We start from the raw sequence: 17904 nt of genomic DNA on the forward strand, positions 1-17904 counted from the left end.
TTAAGATAAAAATTTACCAACTTCCTTCTCTAATTTAAACTCAACTGTCTTAAGATGAAAGTTTTCTGCAGCCTGATTTTGATTTTATTACTTATTTCTGAACAGATCTTTGGCTTCTCTTTGCGATCTAAGAAAAGAGATGCCTCGGATAATGGAGACAACGGTAAGTTATGTTAAGTTTTCCTAATGAACAATCAAATAAATAAACTGTGAATTGTTTTAGGTGCACCTGTGAGAGCAATCGACTGCCAAGAACTAATGAAAAAAGGCGTTCTGGAATCTGGAATTTATGAAGTGTGTCCTAAAAACAGAATAAGAGAACTTTTTTTGCTTTGAAGTGAATTCAGTGCAACTTAACGATCACTTCGCTTCCTTGTCGCAATTTGCCAATAAAAAATTTTATCGTTAGTACATATTTAATTTTTTAAACTTAGTAAACACTAGTGTTGTGTGTTTTCCAAAGACACTTGGCAAGTTTTCATCAAATATCTTTATTCATTTTAGTTATCAACTAAAATGAAAACACACAACACTAGTGTTTACTAAGCCTAAATTATAGAACGAGACACAGTTTCATCAAACAGATTTAATTTTTTGTCACATTGTAATTTATTGGTTTTATGTTATGTAAACAGCGCAATTTATTTATAAGTTAAATATGTTTAGTGTGAAATTGCTAATTATGTTATGACGGTCTTGATAAATGTTGTGTTTCGTCCTTTATAGCTAATAAGGGTGTATATATGTCACTCTTTTAACCGTTAAAGTTCTAAATTCAGTTTTGGAGAATGTAGTATAGTTACTGTATGTTTTTCTTTCTGCTATTGCTATAATTTAATACACACTGTGCAGTATTTTATTGAATTATACTTTACGTATGCATCTACTTTAATACTGTATGTTAGTTAAGGTGCGTCACCGCATACAAATATTGCACTGTACGCTAAATATACAGTTGGTTTATTGTATAGGAAAAATTGTGTATTAATTGTAGATCGTAAATTAATTTTTCTGTACTGATAAGACGGAATTCTCTTATCTATCACGGCCTCGGTCCCGATAGCTCACTAATATCAGAGTTTCTACGGTATAAATTACTAATTAAGATATTGAAAACTGTTTCCGTTGAAAGTGGAAATACAATTAAACGTTTCGTATTTGTAATAAGTTAGAATTTGATTAAAGTTCTTTTCATTTTAAAAAGAAATAAGAAACGAAACGAACTAAAAAATAATGGAAATATATTAAAGTTTAAAAAAACTACTTAACACTTAAATAGGAGCCATATTGTTATAAAAGTCTTCACGGCATCCTCCTTAGCATATCGCTCATGCGTCGAGTTGCCGTAACCAAATAATCCTAAACCTGATCTTCCTGCCATGAATGCTCTAGCGGGTGCGACAAGTCTACAATAGGACTGCCGGAAGGGGAGGCGTACACTTCAGGTTTTTCTACCTGTCTGTGATGGATCCCAGGTTTGGCAGAGCACAATCCATTTATTCCATTTACCGGTCTTCGATGACAATGAGTACTTGTTCCTATGCTGGATAAGCAATAGGATGTTTTGTCGCTTCATTACTGCATGCCCAACTTTTTCTGCCTTCATTCCCAAATTAGTAATTCAACGGAGGGTTTCGTTTTCCTCAGTAATCAATGAGACGTCATTGGAAAAGTCCGAATAATTTACCTCTATCTACGGAGAAACAATATAAAAACCAAGGTTGGTATTGAGCATAGCATTTTTCATTACGAAATTGATTACCAGCGACAACAACAAAGGAAATATTACTACAACTTTTATTTAATGGCACAAATGTTCCACTAGGTTTATCACAGCACTACCTGGCAAAATAGAGAGACAAAGAAAATTTTTGCCTGACCCAGTTTCTTTTTCGAAGAAATTCATCATCCCGTCATCTGTTCGAATGCAGCAGTGAGAATTGTGGCATAGGCTCTTCTAGATGTCGATGTGACGATCTGGAATACTCTATTTTACCATATCCTGTGGAATCACGGAGAATCTCGATGTACAGTATGGAAGGCTTATAGAAAATCGTTAAATTCGTTTATCCAGAAGGCACTTAGTCCAATGAAGTTCCTACTGTATTTCGAAACATTACAATATTTATAATGAATTATTTATTATATATGTAATTAAAGTTAATGTCTTAACCCTGAGTGAATCGCTAGGAATCGTTTTCTTACTTTGGTCGCATGGGTCTGTCAGACCCGCCATTTTTATTTTGAAATTAATAAATTTTTTCTATCGCGTAGAAGAACTACAATTTTTCCGTTAAATTCTACGCTTTGTTCTCTATTTAGTAGTATAAATTACTTTTGTATTGACAAAATTGTCTTTTCAATATTTATTTTTACGTAATTTGATGAAAAAAACACAAAATAATAAACATATCAAATTTCAACTCGCTGTAAGTTATCTGACGTTTCACCGATAATCATCGGGTTTGTTTGCAAATGGGGAAGAAAGATCACTCATTCGTGTGAAGTCAGTAGAAATTCAGTACTACTGCTAAAAATTTTTATAATAGACCTCGCGTTACCCCCTATCGCGAGAGTCAATAAACATTAATTGTTTTATGGCTCTATTAAAAAATGCTTTTTTCTGAGTTTCAAATCGACTAATTGACAACTGTTTTATTTTGTTTTACTCATTAAAATGTCTTCTTCAAGATTTAACAGATAGTTCTGTTAGATTTTTACACATAAATTTTATTTTTAATTTTTAATGTGATATAGTCGTGTGTTAGGCTTAACTCGATCACCTAATTCAAAAATTGACATCGGTCAAAATATTATTCAATCTATCAACAAAGAATTTTGATAGATTGAATAATATGCTTATATCTGAGAAATTTTACAATTTTTGTAAGACGTAAGAGATATTCTGCTGAAAGATAATCTGGAGTATAGTTATTTACGTGCTTTATCAATAAGAAAAGTAAGTGTTGAGAAATGTTTTATACAGTAGACCCCTATAACACGGTAGATAAGTCGATGCCTAGGCACAGGGCGTAGCCCCTGAGGGGCGCAGAAATGACCTGGACCAAGTTTTGTGTCATAGTTTTGGGGCGTAGTTACAGATGCTCGCATCGGGAGCATAAAAGGCTAGCTACGGCGCTGGTCTCGAGTACCCCGAAGAGTTATGCTGACACATTTCATCATTTTGCCCTTTCAGCCAGTGATGAAACTTTATCGTTTCTTTGTAAAAAACGTTTACGTAATATTGATAACACGTGTTCACGTACGCAGCATATATTATATAATATATATTATACATTATACATACACTATCTAATATTAAAATTAATTTAAAGTGAAAGTTTTTTGTATACATAAAAGGTGGGGGTTTTAGTTATTACAACATAAACATTTAAGTTTTAAAATATATTTTAAAACTAACTCTTAACTTTATTATGTAATAATTTCTTAGAAAATTCAGTCTTTTGATATCTTTATCAACACCTGTTCTTGTCTTTCCTTTCGTTTTCCTATAAAAATAATGCAGTACTTTTTATAATAAGGAAGTGTAAATTTAACTTCTCAACATGAGAGTAATGCACTACTACTTGTGCGCCTTATTTGTGTTTTATTCAGAACAAGTTACAGGAGAAGAGCTTAATTCGTATATTAAATTTAAACTGAAGATAATTGACGAAATTATCCACAATCGTAAGTTGTTTTTGTTGGTTTTTTTTATTTATTTTATAAAGTATTAATCTTTGAAAATGTAATTGTTAGTCTTAGAACAGTTATCAAAAGGAAATCGTATTAAAATCACACCCGAATATGAAATTAAAACGAAACCCGAATATAAAATTAAAATCACACCCGAATATGAAATTATTCCAAAAGTTGTTGCTAAATATAAGGATTGTACCGAGATTAAAGGAACCGGAGTCAGTAAATCGGGCATTTACGAGATATGGCCTTTGAACGGCACAACTCAACTTAATTTCAACGTATATTGTGACATGGAAACTGACGGAGGAGGATGGACGGTAAGATAAGAAAAAATGTAAATATTTTATGAATGAATTTTAGTTTAATAAAAAGAAATCTGCAGGTGTTTCAGAGAAGAGGCGATTTTGGACATCCTCAAAATTATTTCTTAAAAAATTGGACGGAATACTCGCGAGGATTTGGCAATTTGGATGAAGATTTCTGGTTAGGTAAATATCATAAATTTAAATAAAAAGTTTTTAATATATTTAAGGTAAGAGAGTACGATGTAATTTTTAATTTAAAATCTGGTTTTAGGTAATGAGAAATTGCATGCTCTAACCAACCAAGGTAGTTATTCCCTTAGAATTGACATGAAAGACAAAGAAGGAAACAGTCGATACGCTCAATATAAGCAGTTCAAAATTGGAAATGAGCAAGAACTGTTTCAATTGCATGTTTCGGGATACAGCGGAGACGCTGGTGAGTTTCAGATACTTTTCTCGATTATAGAGTACACTTTTTAACTATTAGTAAGTCGTTATCATGTAACGGTATATTTTTAATAAATTTTAAGTACAGACATTCAAGTATCCTCTCATGAAACTGAAATATCTCTTTGATTATATTCGTGTTTAAAATTGTATTATTGTTTGTATAATTTTATTACCTTAATAGTGTTATATCACACTTTTTCCAGGTGATTCATTAATACTGCATCATAATGGAAGAAAATTTAGTACTGTTGATAAAGACAATGACGAGGCTTCATCGAGCAATTGCGCTGCTTACTACAAAGGTGCTTGGTGGTACAATAGCTGCTATGATTCAAATTTGAACGGCCTGTACTTGAACGGCCCTCATAAATCATATGGCGACGGAGTGGAATGGTACAAATGGAAAGGTGTGCATTATTCGTTGCCATTCGTAGAAATGAAGATTCGACGTAACGATAAATGATAGTACATTACCGTCCTACGTGTTTTCATGTTTTAATATAAAATTATTAATATGATTTATTTCATTTTCTATGTAAGAATAGAATTTATTATGGATTAACGTATTCGATATTAGTGTTTGTATTATTAAATATATTACAAAATAAATGCATTATATAATCTTCTACTGCTTATTTATTACATGTATGTGCAATTTTTATATGTATACGAACGTTTAGATTCTTTATTACTGAAAGCTCCCATACATTAAAATTCCGAAACACTAAATCTTGGACACCTGTTTAAATTGAAAATAGCGACATTTATTCTATAATATAACACTGCTTCCTCTATGAATTGAGCATATTTTTATGGAACTTTCTTTAATGTTCAATTTACATGAACCTAGATACTTCTAATCTTCAGATGCGATTAAGAATGATTTTGAACGAGATGCGGATCTTAGGGTGTCTGTGTATATATGAAATTTAAATTAATAAATGTTTACACTGAAAACAGAAAGCATTTTGCCAGAAAAACATTTTTAATTATTATTAATTTTATAAATTAGCAGTGTAAATGTCATTAGTGTGACGTTTTTTCCATCTATGAACGTCAGTTTTACAAAACGATTAAATGATATTGCGAAGAATAAACTATCATGAAAGGATTAAAATATTTTTTAATGGAAAAAAGTCAATAAACTTATAAAGAAGCGATTTATTTAAATAGAATTTTGGGACTTTCTCCCCGGTTAACTGTAAGCGAACTTCCGATATTGACCGAAAGTAACGTGGTTTTTTCATGTTAAGAGATGTTTAAAAACTGTAGGCACAAATTTGAATGTGAAAACTTATGTTAACTCCTATACTAACATTGATGTAGGCACTAGTGCTGTGGGTGAAGAGTAAACACTTAAACATTGTTTATACGTCGTTTGTCACATTCAAAGCATTTTCCTGTTCTTATCTGAATTTTTTGCATTTATTTATTTACAAAAGAAAGAGAATCCAGGCCTCGTAGGCCCCTCTATCCAATAGTTAAGTTCGGCATTTAATTCATAGAGATGTAGCAAATGTACATAGACTCTTATAAATCTTATCTTTTTTTATTTACTATCTTTTCTTTCTAAATGTGATTAAGCTAATTAGGTTTGTTTTATTTAGTTTAATAAGATTGTGTCGTCAAGGAATTTTAGTTTTTACATTTGGTTTCCAGGTTTGGAAACAAAGGAAAGTCTTGCAATCAGATGGCATATAACTTTCAGATAGCTCAGCTTGATAATCCCTTTACATTTTTAACATAAATTGTTGATTTTTTTCGTTGTGCCACGTTTTTCAGGTTTCGTAGGTTTAAAAAAGGCAAATAAAATTAATATAATTGAAATTTGATTCAAAATGACGTTTACAATATGAGTTTGTAATAACAGATGACACCAAAATTACAATTTTAAATCTTTTGCCGGAAAAGTTAAGCAACTCTTTGCTGCATTTTTTTGTCATGGAATTCAGTATATACAGTAAAAATGTAATAAAATGTATTTTTCATATTTTGAGGTTTCTCTGTAAGTTTTAAATGGTTTGCATTAATGACTCTGCATTCGCTTGGAATTACATAGTGTCTAGTTATAGTTGCCAGATTTCAATGACTGAATTAAAGGAAAATAATTAATAAATTAAAACCAATTAAAATTAGTAGTAAAATTCATTGATTTTTTTAAGTTAATAACTAAATCATGTGTCTGTTTATTTATTTTAGAATATGATTTTAAGATTATAATTTCATATTAAGTACGAATATTTGAAAAATTTTGTTTACTTTAGAATTTAAACTATTTAATAATAAACCATAGCTTTTCATAGGGAAGGATATGAATTTATATATAAGGATAAACATGCTTGTGTTCGAAAATCCACAAATTTATGCGGTATCTGTTGACATGAAACTTCCAACTAAAACAAGAAAATATTGTAATATAATCAAGTTTTACTTGTAAAATATCATATATGTACAGTATATATACAGGTATACCTCGAGTTACGTCGTTCTCGATTATACGTCGTTTGTCAAAAAAGTATATGGAAAAATAAAAATGAAGTTTGTCATTTTATTCAATTTTACATCCGTCCACCACAAATATTGAAGTCGTAATATCACTAGAAAAGCGTTAAAAGCACATAAAATCATATTAAAATATGTACATTTACAGTAAATGATCATATAATCATCGTAAATCCTAGAGAACGAAACATGAAAACATCTGTGTTTCTGTGTTGTCGTCTTATTTAGCGGTCTTTAAGTGCTCATTATTGGCGTTTTCCACGGTAGTTTCAATATCTACCGTTTGGCGTTGTTGTCAGCGCCACTCGATATCAAGGTCTGTATAAAAAGGTCAGGACACGCTCCCGTGATTCTATGCGGCAGCGACCATTTTGGGACTTATCCATAGAGCTCGCTACAAGTGGTTCATGCGTGAGTCGCCATTATTACGTATATACGTACTCAAAACGTTAAACAATGGGTTATTGTGTGGCACCTAATTGTAAAAGTAACTCTACCGACGTTCGATTGTTTAGATTTCCTGCAAATAAGCAGAGGAAAACGAAATGGTACAGAACAGCAGACGGGATAAGTGGAGGACAACTGAACATTCTAATGTGTCTTTAAACGAATTGCAGATGGCAGGACTTTATTACTTAGCAGGATGGATAATTCATAAGCTTGTAAGAGAGTCAAAAATAATTACTTGTAATAATTGCATACAATCTATTTGTACCGTAGAGCCTTCTATAACATTACCTCATGAATGGACCACTACTCTAAGTAAAGGTAATTTGGTTCATCCAATAGAGATTGCATTCAACATTGTTTTGGAAAGTGAAAAAAACATTTAGAAAGCATATTAATTCATTCCTAAACAAAGACAATTTACAGGAAAATCTGTTACAACTCACTTCAAGGTTGGTAACTCATGTGATACAAAATTTTTGTCAGCACAATATCAAGGATTTGTTAATGTCAACTTTTCTGTCAGTGAGATTACATACTTTTGAATATGAACAGTACTTTGAATGTAAAAAAAAACTGTATGGAAGTAAAAGCTCATTTATGCGTATTTCTGCTGACCTCAAAAATAGTGTTTTATTATATTTGTATCTTGTGTGTTTACAGAGAAAGAAGTTATGTCTCAGATAAGCTGTTAAAAACATCATTAAATTGTATTTAATACTATCCTTTTTGATTAAATTTTATGTAATTAGGAAAATATGACGTTTAAGTCTTTGTAAAGCCAAAAATGTTCGTTAGTCCGGTATTTATTTTTTAATGCATTAATATTGTATTGGTAAATGCTTTAAAACAAAATTTAGGATAACTTCATTGTATATTCTTTATCGTGCTTTAAATTTTCTTTGATGCTATTACAATACTTTACGTAGTACCTATATACGTAATTGCATCAGTTTTAGCACATATTGAATTAGTTTCAATCACGACAGCAATTGATATGGATGATTGTTTCTTTTAAACTATTTGATCGAAAAGTTAAATAAAATTGGGGTTGAAATTATTATTGTATTTTTGACTGGAAATCACTGGATTTATGCAATCTTAGTTTAAGTAATGTCGTATAAAACTGACTGCTCGTACAAATTTGCTTAAAACATGCGACTCAAAATACCCCAAAATGGCGGCTCAAGAAGTAGGTCACGCGTATCCTAACCTTATATAGACCTTGCTCGATATTGGTAAATTTAATATAAATTAGTTTATTTTCTACTATCGCAAAATAATTTTAATAACTCTATTTGTTATTTAACCTTAAAAAATCATCTTATTTTATAATGTCTTACAGAAACCACATTCACAAATAAAAAGTCCGCGATGTACTGTAAACATCACCAAATTGTAAACATGTACAATTACAAGTATGTACCGTACGTACATTTATCCGTAAATTTAGATTACTTTTTTCTGTACTATATTAAAAACTAAAATTTATTTGTTTGTAAGCTTAAAATAGATTCCTATTAACCATACATTATTAAAAATGCATTTATAAATAAAATACAGAACTGGGAATGGTGATTTGTGGTTTAGCCTAGTGACAAATAAATTCGACTTACGTCGCCTCTCCTGAAACCAATTACCGACGTAAGGTGAGGTATACCTGTATATATATATATATATTTCGTTTCTTAGATGTAACACGTAGCGCCATCTCGGAACACAAATAATTACTAAAATTCAGCGAATAGAAAAATTTAGAATTGCCAGTCGCCAAGCATCTGCCCGTCCTTTTGCCAGATATTATTAAACGCATTCACCTTCGAGTAGAAAATAGAAGAAACGATAAAAATCACTCAAAAGTAGACATGTAGAGCGGTTCCGAAAAGCTTATTGACGGCCGGGAATGGTGGCGCGTTCCTGTAATCAAGCTACTGGAGGCCGGAACCAGAGGACGACTTGAGGCTGGGAAAAGGCTTTCACGTTGCGCTATGTCGATCGGATGTCCGCATTGAGAACCACGTGGATATGGTGGCCAAGGGGGAACCCAGGGTCACCAGGTTGCCTAAGGAGGAGCGAATCGGCCCAGGACGGAAACGTAGCAGGCAAAAGCTCCCGCGTGGTGCAGTAGTGGGATGGCATCCGAGAGTAGGTGAGGTGTTGGCACCCTTCCGATAAAGTTGGACCTGGTTCTGTTATTCTCTTTTTTAAATTTCTTAGTGGACGATTTGTTGGTGAGATATCGATCGATATGCGAGAGGAGAGAAGGGAAAATGAAAAGTGACGCGTATGATTAACATTAAACATGCACCCATTTACGGCACACGCGTATATTTTAAGTTAGTTTCCGTTTGCTGATAATCATGGGGCAAACAAAACTAGATTTATCGCATAATCTAAGAATTGAGTCATCGATCCCGCCATCCACGCAGATGCTAAAATGTAGAGTACCTAGATTATTAGAGCAGCGACAATGGGTTTTCAAATTTTCTATTGGTTAGTTGTATCACGTGGTTAAAATCCGCCATGTTCTGTCAAAAAGTGCGCGTGGCTCTGTATATTTTGAATGCTAAGTGTTCTTTATAGTCGTTTATAAAGAAATCTATAGGTTTTCGAACACATTTGATAACAGATAGGCACAGTGGTGATATTCAGCGGGTTCGCACAGGTTCGGCCGAACCCGTTGTTAAAATTTTCAGTTTTTCCGAACCTTGTTAAACACACGGAACATTTCTCAGTGGTTTTGTTTTTTTAAAAAAATATATTAAAATATACGTATTATACTTTGTAATACTACTAAACTAGAGCCTTATACCCCGTTCGCACCGAGCATTTCAATCTAGATTGTGAGCAAGGTCGGGGACTATGTCTTGGTGCGATCTCTCTCGACCGTTTCAATTTCGACTGAAACGAGGTTTAATCGCGATCGATTCAAGAGAGTTCTTGAAACTAGATCCAGTCATAAGAGAGATCCTACAATCCCACGCGCGCAAGATAATACAAGATAGCCGTGGAACACGTGTCGGACTATGGACAGCGAAATAAAAAGGATATTGTATTACGAGAGATGATGACATCTGTTTACTATGAGTAGTGCCATTCGGGGTAAAAAATTTCTCTGCCAAAAAAAATAATAAAAAAAAAGGTTGACAGCAATAATATACTATTGTTACCTGGTCTTCGCCCAGGGCTTGTTACGTTCCAAATACGCCACAGATTATTAGCTATATCGCAAGAAAAGGTATTTATTTATTTCTAGCCAAAACTTCCATTTTGTTTGTCGGTGATTGTCAGGGAAAAAATTTTCTGCTAGCGAATCCTTTGTTAACTATTTCGAATATCACCACTGGATAGGCATGGATTTGCTATATTTTCATGTTTACATTCATTTTTAAGATTTAATCTAAGGCAACAAATGAAAAAATCTATAGTTAGCGTAGCTGTTTACATTTGATCCGATATCCGCTTAAGCGATGTTATTAAAACGAAAAAAATATATATATAAACTGTTTGTATTGTACAAAACGAAGTACAAAAATTAGTGTAAGGTAGCAAAATATAACGAAAATTTAATTTTCTAGTAATTTTTCTGAAATTATTGCTCCTTAGAAAACCGTCTATCCACGAAGAGCATGTATGTTTAAAAAAACTTTTTTGTTTAACTAAGCATAAATTGTTATATTTTGCATGTTTCTTTTGTTAGAATAATTTAAAAATTAGTGTTCGAGCGAAAGAAGGTTATCTGACTGAAGTACTGTAATAATTATGCCGTACTGTAGTTTTGTTCTAACCTAATAAATTATATAGATGAAAGAGAAATAGTCACAAATCTTAAACATAAAAATATTGCTATAGAAAAGTATTATTTATAATAAAACTAAACATTTATATGTACTGTAGTACCTAAAAAAATTAGTTTGTTATCCTGCTTAAAACAAATTTAATTCCATTACTTGTAAGAATTTTTTAATACATCGTGTACAGTAACAATACAAAGACACACTAGTACTTTGAACCTTATTGAAATGCAGCATTTATTTGGTAATATGTGATGATTTAAAATATCATTTGTAAAGCTAATCCAATTTGTATTAGCTTTTGTATTGTTATTCTGCTGAATGCATTAAGTAATCTACTTACACCAGATTAAGAGGTTTGACCATTTATAATGTAAATATATGCCAATATGCGTGGAGTAATTCTGTATTTTCTACTACCATTTATCTAATTGTATCTTTATAGTTGTATTTTGTTACTACCGGATAGAGTTCACTGCGGAACCCGGAATGTACCAATGGGTGTGTTAATAAAGAATAATGAATGAATGAATGAGTCAACACCTTTAAGAATTTCTTAACCTTCCTTATCTACTTAACTCTACGTGATTGTAATAGGACAAGCAAACAAGACGCTCATTAGGCTGCAATTATAAAATAACATTCATGGACGTGGTAGAAGGGTCAGTGGAGGCAGGTGCCTATACCCTCGAATCTTTGAGGCGACAAAATTCAAAAATTTCTACTTGGTCAAATTAATAAATTCGTAGAAAATTTTAACATATCAATAAGAAAAATTATGTTATAAACTGTATTTGTACATTTTTCTATGAACCGTTTTTGAACAATTTTCCAGAAATGCATTTTATTGTGTTACAAATGCGCTCTTGTTAATAATATTTTGATACTTTTTTGAATTGAAATATGAAATATGTTTATAAAGAGTGCTTTATGATTTTTATATTTGCAAGAACTAACGAAAGGCTTATCCAAAAGTCACCATATTTAAGTTTGATGAGTTTATGAAAATAGCGTTCGTATTGCCATAAAAATACAATTTTAATATAATATGGATTTCTATAATGGTAATGCATGTAAAGTAGATTTAGTAATTAGTAAAATATCATAATGGGTATTTTATAGTTTAATTATTACTGAACGTAGCTGCATCACTTTTGAAAGCGAACGAATCAATTCCACTTTATTATGTTTACTCGAACTTAATCCTGTTGACGTTTCTTAAAGTTCAATTAGCTTGATTAGACTTATAGTGCTATTATAATATCACGAAACTTTCGATTTTATAAATGGAATTCTTAAAATTCCACTTCAAATAATGATATAGAGATAGATGACGTTTATATAAGTGAGTACAAGAAAGCAACCTACAACTCATCGTGGAAACCGGGAAGTTTGCTTATTTTCTATAACGGATAATTCTTTTCCTTTAATAATTGTTCGCAGATATAAATATACGCGTTGTTACGTCGCTAAGATTATTAAATTATCCGAGAAGGGAAAATGGAAATTTCACTAAGTATTACGCCTAAACTTATAAATGTTCAGCGGGAAATATGTTTAAAATATTTTCTCTCATCATTCACCTCAATGTCCCTGATTTACGGATGGAATTTCTTCAATCCTTGTTCATGTGTGATACGAAACCACAATTATTTGCACAAGATTTTAAAGAGGTTTTACTTATTTTTCATCGAATTTGTGTACTGGATGCATTTCTTTCTCACTTTTTGCATGATAATTCCTTCTCTGTCCAGTAAAACGCCCTGCATCTCCTGGTATTCGATCGTCGACAACGATATCTTTGTCAAAGTGGGCGTCTGTATTTTTGCCTTAGTGTTAGCCGTAATTTTCAGCATCCTCAAAAGAGTAAAATTAAAGACGAAAATTAAAGTAAGAAATTCGAATTACTTTTTCCAAAATCAGTTGTTTTCTATCATTAATCACATTCGAATTACCACATTGACTTCGACAATAATTATTACACTATGGCTTCAGTTTTTAAACGTATTTTTCTTTTATCACAATGTAAAAAAGAAGGAATTATTCCAGCTAGAAGCGTTTGTTTGTACTATTGAACTTGGAATGTGGATTATTGTAGTGATTGGCGGTTTCGTATACCTCGGTTACTTTCTTTTCTTGCTTGTTGTTATTGTAATGAATGCATTCCGAAAAGTATCAGAAGATTTATACCTAATGAGAAAAGATAATCCAAACTTAGAACTTGAACTGGAAGAAATTATGACACAGCACCATGAAATTTGGACATACACCAATCAATTCAACGGACCATTCAATTATGTATTAACAATTCTGTATGCTAATTTATTAACAGAAACGTGTCTAATTTATTTTATTGCCATTTTCTCCAAAGTGGAATTCGCATTTAAAGTCTCTATTTTTCTAGTTTGTGCTATAACAACTTTTGGCTGTATTTTATTTGGATTCCTGATGTCTGTTTTTACGTCAAACGAAAGAAATTTTATTAAAATGAAAAGAATTTAATTTATGGATTTAATCAAACGTTTTGCTTTCTTTTTGTCTTTTAGATGCAATCATCCTTTCAAGATATAAGAAGATTTGCTGATTGCGATCTCAGTTTTGAACAGAAATTGAAGGTAGAGTGTTTTAAATTTGTTCTTTTTATAAATATCTGTTAGTTTTATTGTAAAATTAACATACACTTATTACAATCAATTATGTGCAGATGCTGAATTTTATGAAGAGATTTGGCAAAGTATCTCTATGCATATCCATGAATGATTACTTCAACGTTACCAAGAAATTTCCCATTAAAGTATATTTATTTACATTTTATAATAATAATTATGGAAATATTCCATTAATATATTTTTGTTTGAAATTTTTCAGATGGCGAGTTCACTTTATTCTGTATTTTCTGGTTTGCTAAAGCTTGGGACAGCTACGAAAAGGAAAAATTGATATCTTAAAGTTATTAATTATGAAGTCAACGCGTATTTTAATACAAGATTTTGTAATAGTTACTTAATTATATAAGTGTATATCTTTGACAATTTTTTTGTACATGCACTATCTTGGTAAGAGCTACCAGTGGTAAGTTGTATTATTAAATCGTACTTTTGGTGCTGTATGTATATAACATATTTTGAAATAATGACTTTCCAGCAAGTGAATATAATGTTTGTGTAACCTTTGTTATATTTTCTTCTTAAATTCGTTGTATTTGATGATATATTTAACCGCGTGACGACGGAAACTTATCTGAAAATTTATCCCAGTAATGCTTTTCGTAAGTTATCATACATCAGGTCGCAAATTCGCATCACCATAAAAAAAAAAACAGCAACGAAATGCTGAACTTTCCCAGCCAGATTTAAAATTTTGGTGGAGCCATCTGTTATCTAATTTTATTTAAAAACATTTTATATTTTTAACTATTATATAATGTCAAAAAGCTTAATTTTCAGAGTAGGAATGAGTTTTACAAAAATAAATTATATATGCTGATAACGAGTAAAATCGTAGTTAAATCCCACCATACTCGAGATACACACGACTCCCATTCTCTCTTTACCTCATCGACCTCTAACCACCAAAATTTAACTGTGTCAATCCTCCTAATAAGCAAATTTCCCTGCAAAATTTCAGAAAGTTTCGGCGAAAAGCACAGGAGTTATTTACCTTCAAACAGGATGTACACTACAAAATCGTGCTTTCTCCCAAACACAACGTTCATATATATAGAAATTACCTCCGTATGTTTTTGCATTTCTCGTCGTTTCAAAGGTTTCTTACGTCTGTAAATGTAAAACTTTTCAAGGAAGAAGTCAATTTTTGACCGATCGCTGTAGTTTTCATCTGTTATATAAAACAGCCGGAAGGGTAACTAAGTTAGTTTTAAGTTATGAAAGCCATACTTACAAATGTATTATTATTATTATTATTATTTTAAATTTCATTTTGGTACTGGTAACAGACGACTTGAATACACAGCAATAAAATCTTCATTAATTTATAAAGACAGGGAATACAGTATTAAAAACAATGAATTCACATAATGAAACTTAATAAGCATATTAATTAAAGTAGTTAGGGAAATGCTTCATCTAATATATTTTTCTATCAGTGAGCTTAAATCTAAAATATAATGTGTAACACCTTCTTTTCAGTTTTATTAATAAAGAATTTGCGTTAGCATTGTAATGTGTGTATAACATACACATTCCTCTATCTTTTATACAATATCTATATTATAGAAATTAGTTCTAGTGAGATTGTTAGTTTGTGCAGTGGTTGTCTGTATTCAAATGTACACTAGGTTTTAGAAACTTTAATAAAAATATTACTGTCATGTATGTCACTTGTTTAATAAAAATACTTTCACGACTGAATAGAATTAAATTTATCAGTAAAAGCAATTCGTATAAATCAAAACAAATAAGAGATTTTAGATGATTATCTTTGTAGGAGTTCAGACTTCTCTGTCGAAAGATATTTTAGACAAATCTCAATTATATCTCGTTGATATACAGGTATGAATATACAGTTTTCATTTTCGTTAAAAAATTACTTTAAAGTTTAGTATCGAAGGCAAATTTTGGCGCTGCTAATCTTTTAATGATCGAATTACATAGGTTTACTAACGAATTTTGTGTTAAAAAAGTCGCAAAACATTGAAGGTACTCACTCGATACCTTACTAATGCCGGATTAAACTTGCCTACGACTGAGTGACTAAAATGCTAAAACTTACGTTGAAAATGTCATCAAATCTACGAGTTTTTCTTACGTAAACAAAGAACAATCAGAAAAAATAAAACAAAATAAGAAAAATGCAATGAAACTATTCATTTATGAGAAAGTTTTATCATTTTGTCTGTAACGTCACATCTTTTATAAATACCAAATGCAATAGAATAACATGGTTATTTAATGGATCGTTATTTGAAATATTTTTACGAACATATAGTTTATTTAATTTTGTTGATTAATTTATATTTATTCTATACAGTTTCTTTAATTCGAAATCAACTTAAACTACTAAATATTTAATCACACTTTTTGTTTCAGAAAATTCCTCTTGTGGCCCTCTTCTTTATTATAAAAGTCAAAAATACATAGTAATAAATAAATTGGTAGTAATATTTACATCCTGATGTAAATGTTTGTTCTGTGATTAAAGTTATTGCTGGGAAAGTAGGAATGGTGTGCTTTTTTTATTTTACCGTCAAATCTCAGGTTATTTATCCAAAAACATTATTTAATACGTTTATTTATTTATTTTTTTTCCAAAACAGTTTTAATTATTAGTTGATTTTCATAATTATAAAAAGTTTGATTTTCCGTCGGATGAATAAATTATTTTTGTAGAAATTGAAGACAAAGTCGCTCTAAAATATTCCAGACGATCACCATTTTTATTGTGTTCTAGAACAAAATTATAGACAGCTGGACCTTCCTTTTTAAGCTACACAACTGCCCACATTTAAAATAGTTCCTTAAAAACACAGGAAAAAGACCAATAAAAATTGAAAGAATTTTTATTAAAATTGGAATGTTTTTGTTAGTTCATCCTTGTCCGTTCGGGGCTTTCGGCTCCTTTCAACTACTGGAGATTAGCGCTGACAAATGTTTGTTCTAGAACACAATAAAAATGGTGATCGTCTGAAATATTTTAGAGCGACTTTGTCTTCAATTTCTACAAAAATTATCAAAAGTATTCAATCACTAAAATATATACAAATAATTTATTTATTTTGATCAAAAATATGTTTTTCTGTAAAAATTCAATGGATAAAATAAAAAGCTTATTGATTTCATAATTTTGTAATGTAATTTATAACCAATTAGAAATAAATTATATATATATGTATTTTATTTTCACTATATTATACTCGTTTTTCAAAAGCGGGCATGCTTTAGCTAGTAATTTCAATAAATACTACTTTAAATATCAAAATATTTTACGTAGTTGTGTAAAATTATTTCACTTGGGAGTTCATGGTCAAATTGTTTCTACGAGAAAAGATCCGTAGGCATAATAAATTTAAGAACCATTGTTTTGGACAATGACGTGTTTGTTGATGAAATAATCTCTATTTTAAGAAGCATTAATGACTTTACATTCCAAATGGAAAGTTGCACTCACTTGGATTTAATTTGCACATGATATAATTTATGCATTTCTAGGAGAACAAATAATTCACCTACGTGTCTTGAAAATGCACTTTGAAATAATAAATAAAATAACTGCAATATTTTACCTTTAGAGCGATTTCTAAAGCACTTAATTACGTCAATTTAGAAAGCGTACCAATTCATTGATTTTATGTTAATTACAGTAAGGTATCGTAGACGTAAATCAACTTGGTTAGATTATAAATTAGTGCTGCTATGATTTGAGGTACTTATTAGTGTGAGGACCGGCTTAAACTCGGCCCAAAACCTCTTGTTTTGTTTAAACCCCCTCGTGGGAAATTCTAGAAAAGGCCGAAATTAAACGGATGTTCAGCCTTCCGCCGCCGGAAAGCACTTCCTTTCTCTCCGGATCCAAACTCTTATTCACGGAGATCGAATCATCTGCGATTCACCAACTATCGCGATTGGTGATCGAAAATAACGGTACCCGTAGTATAAAAGAAGGAAAACGCTGATAAGGGGGTCGCTGAAAGTCCGAATAAGACGCACGACCCGTCTGATCCCGATCGAGAATCCGGAGCCGAATCC

General features: G+C 31.2%; 1 protein-coding gene across 1 annotated transcript; it reads left to right on the top strand.

Annotated features, from left to right (window-relative positions):
• The first annotated feature begins 3518 nt into the window (after positions 1 to 3518).
• LOC136972529 (techylectin-5A-like) lies at positions 3519 to 5082 on the top strand. The gene is made up of 6 exons (XM_067267116.1): positions 3519 to 3690; positions 3760 to 3788; positions 3837 to 4019; positions 4085 to 4190; positions 4279 to 4443; positions 4661 to 5082. The coding sequence occupies exons 1-6, from the start codon at positions 3567 to 3569 to the stop codon at positions 4918 to 4920; spliced, it is 867 nt and encodes a 288-aa protein (XP_067123217.1). The 5' UTR covers positions 3519 to 3566; the 3' UTR covers positions 4921 to 5082.
• Positions 5083 to 17904: the final 12822 nt, after the last annotated feature.

The sequence above is a fragment of the Centruroides vittatus genome, unplaced genomic scaffold (genome assembly GCF_030686945.1).
Source record: "Centruroides vittatus isolate TY-2023 unplaced genomic scaffold, ASM3068694v2 contig_2954, whole genome shotgun sequence".
NCBI classification, from domain to species: domain Eukaryota; kingdom Metazoa; phylum Arthropoda; class Arachnida; order Scorpiones; family Buthidae; genus Centruroides; species Centruroides vittatus.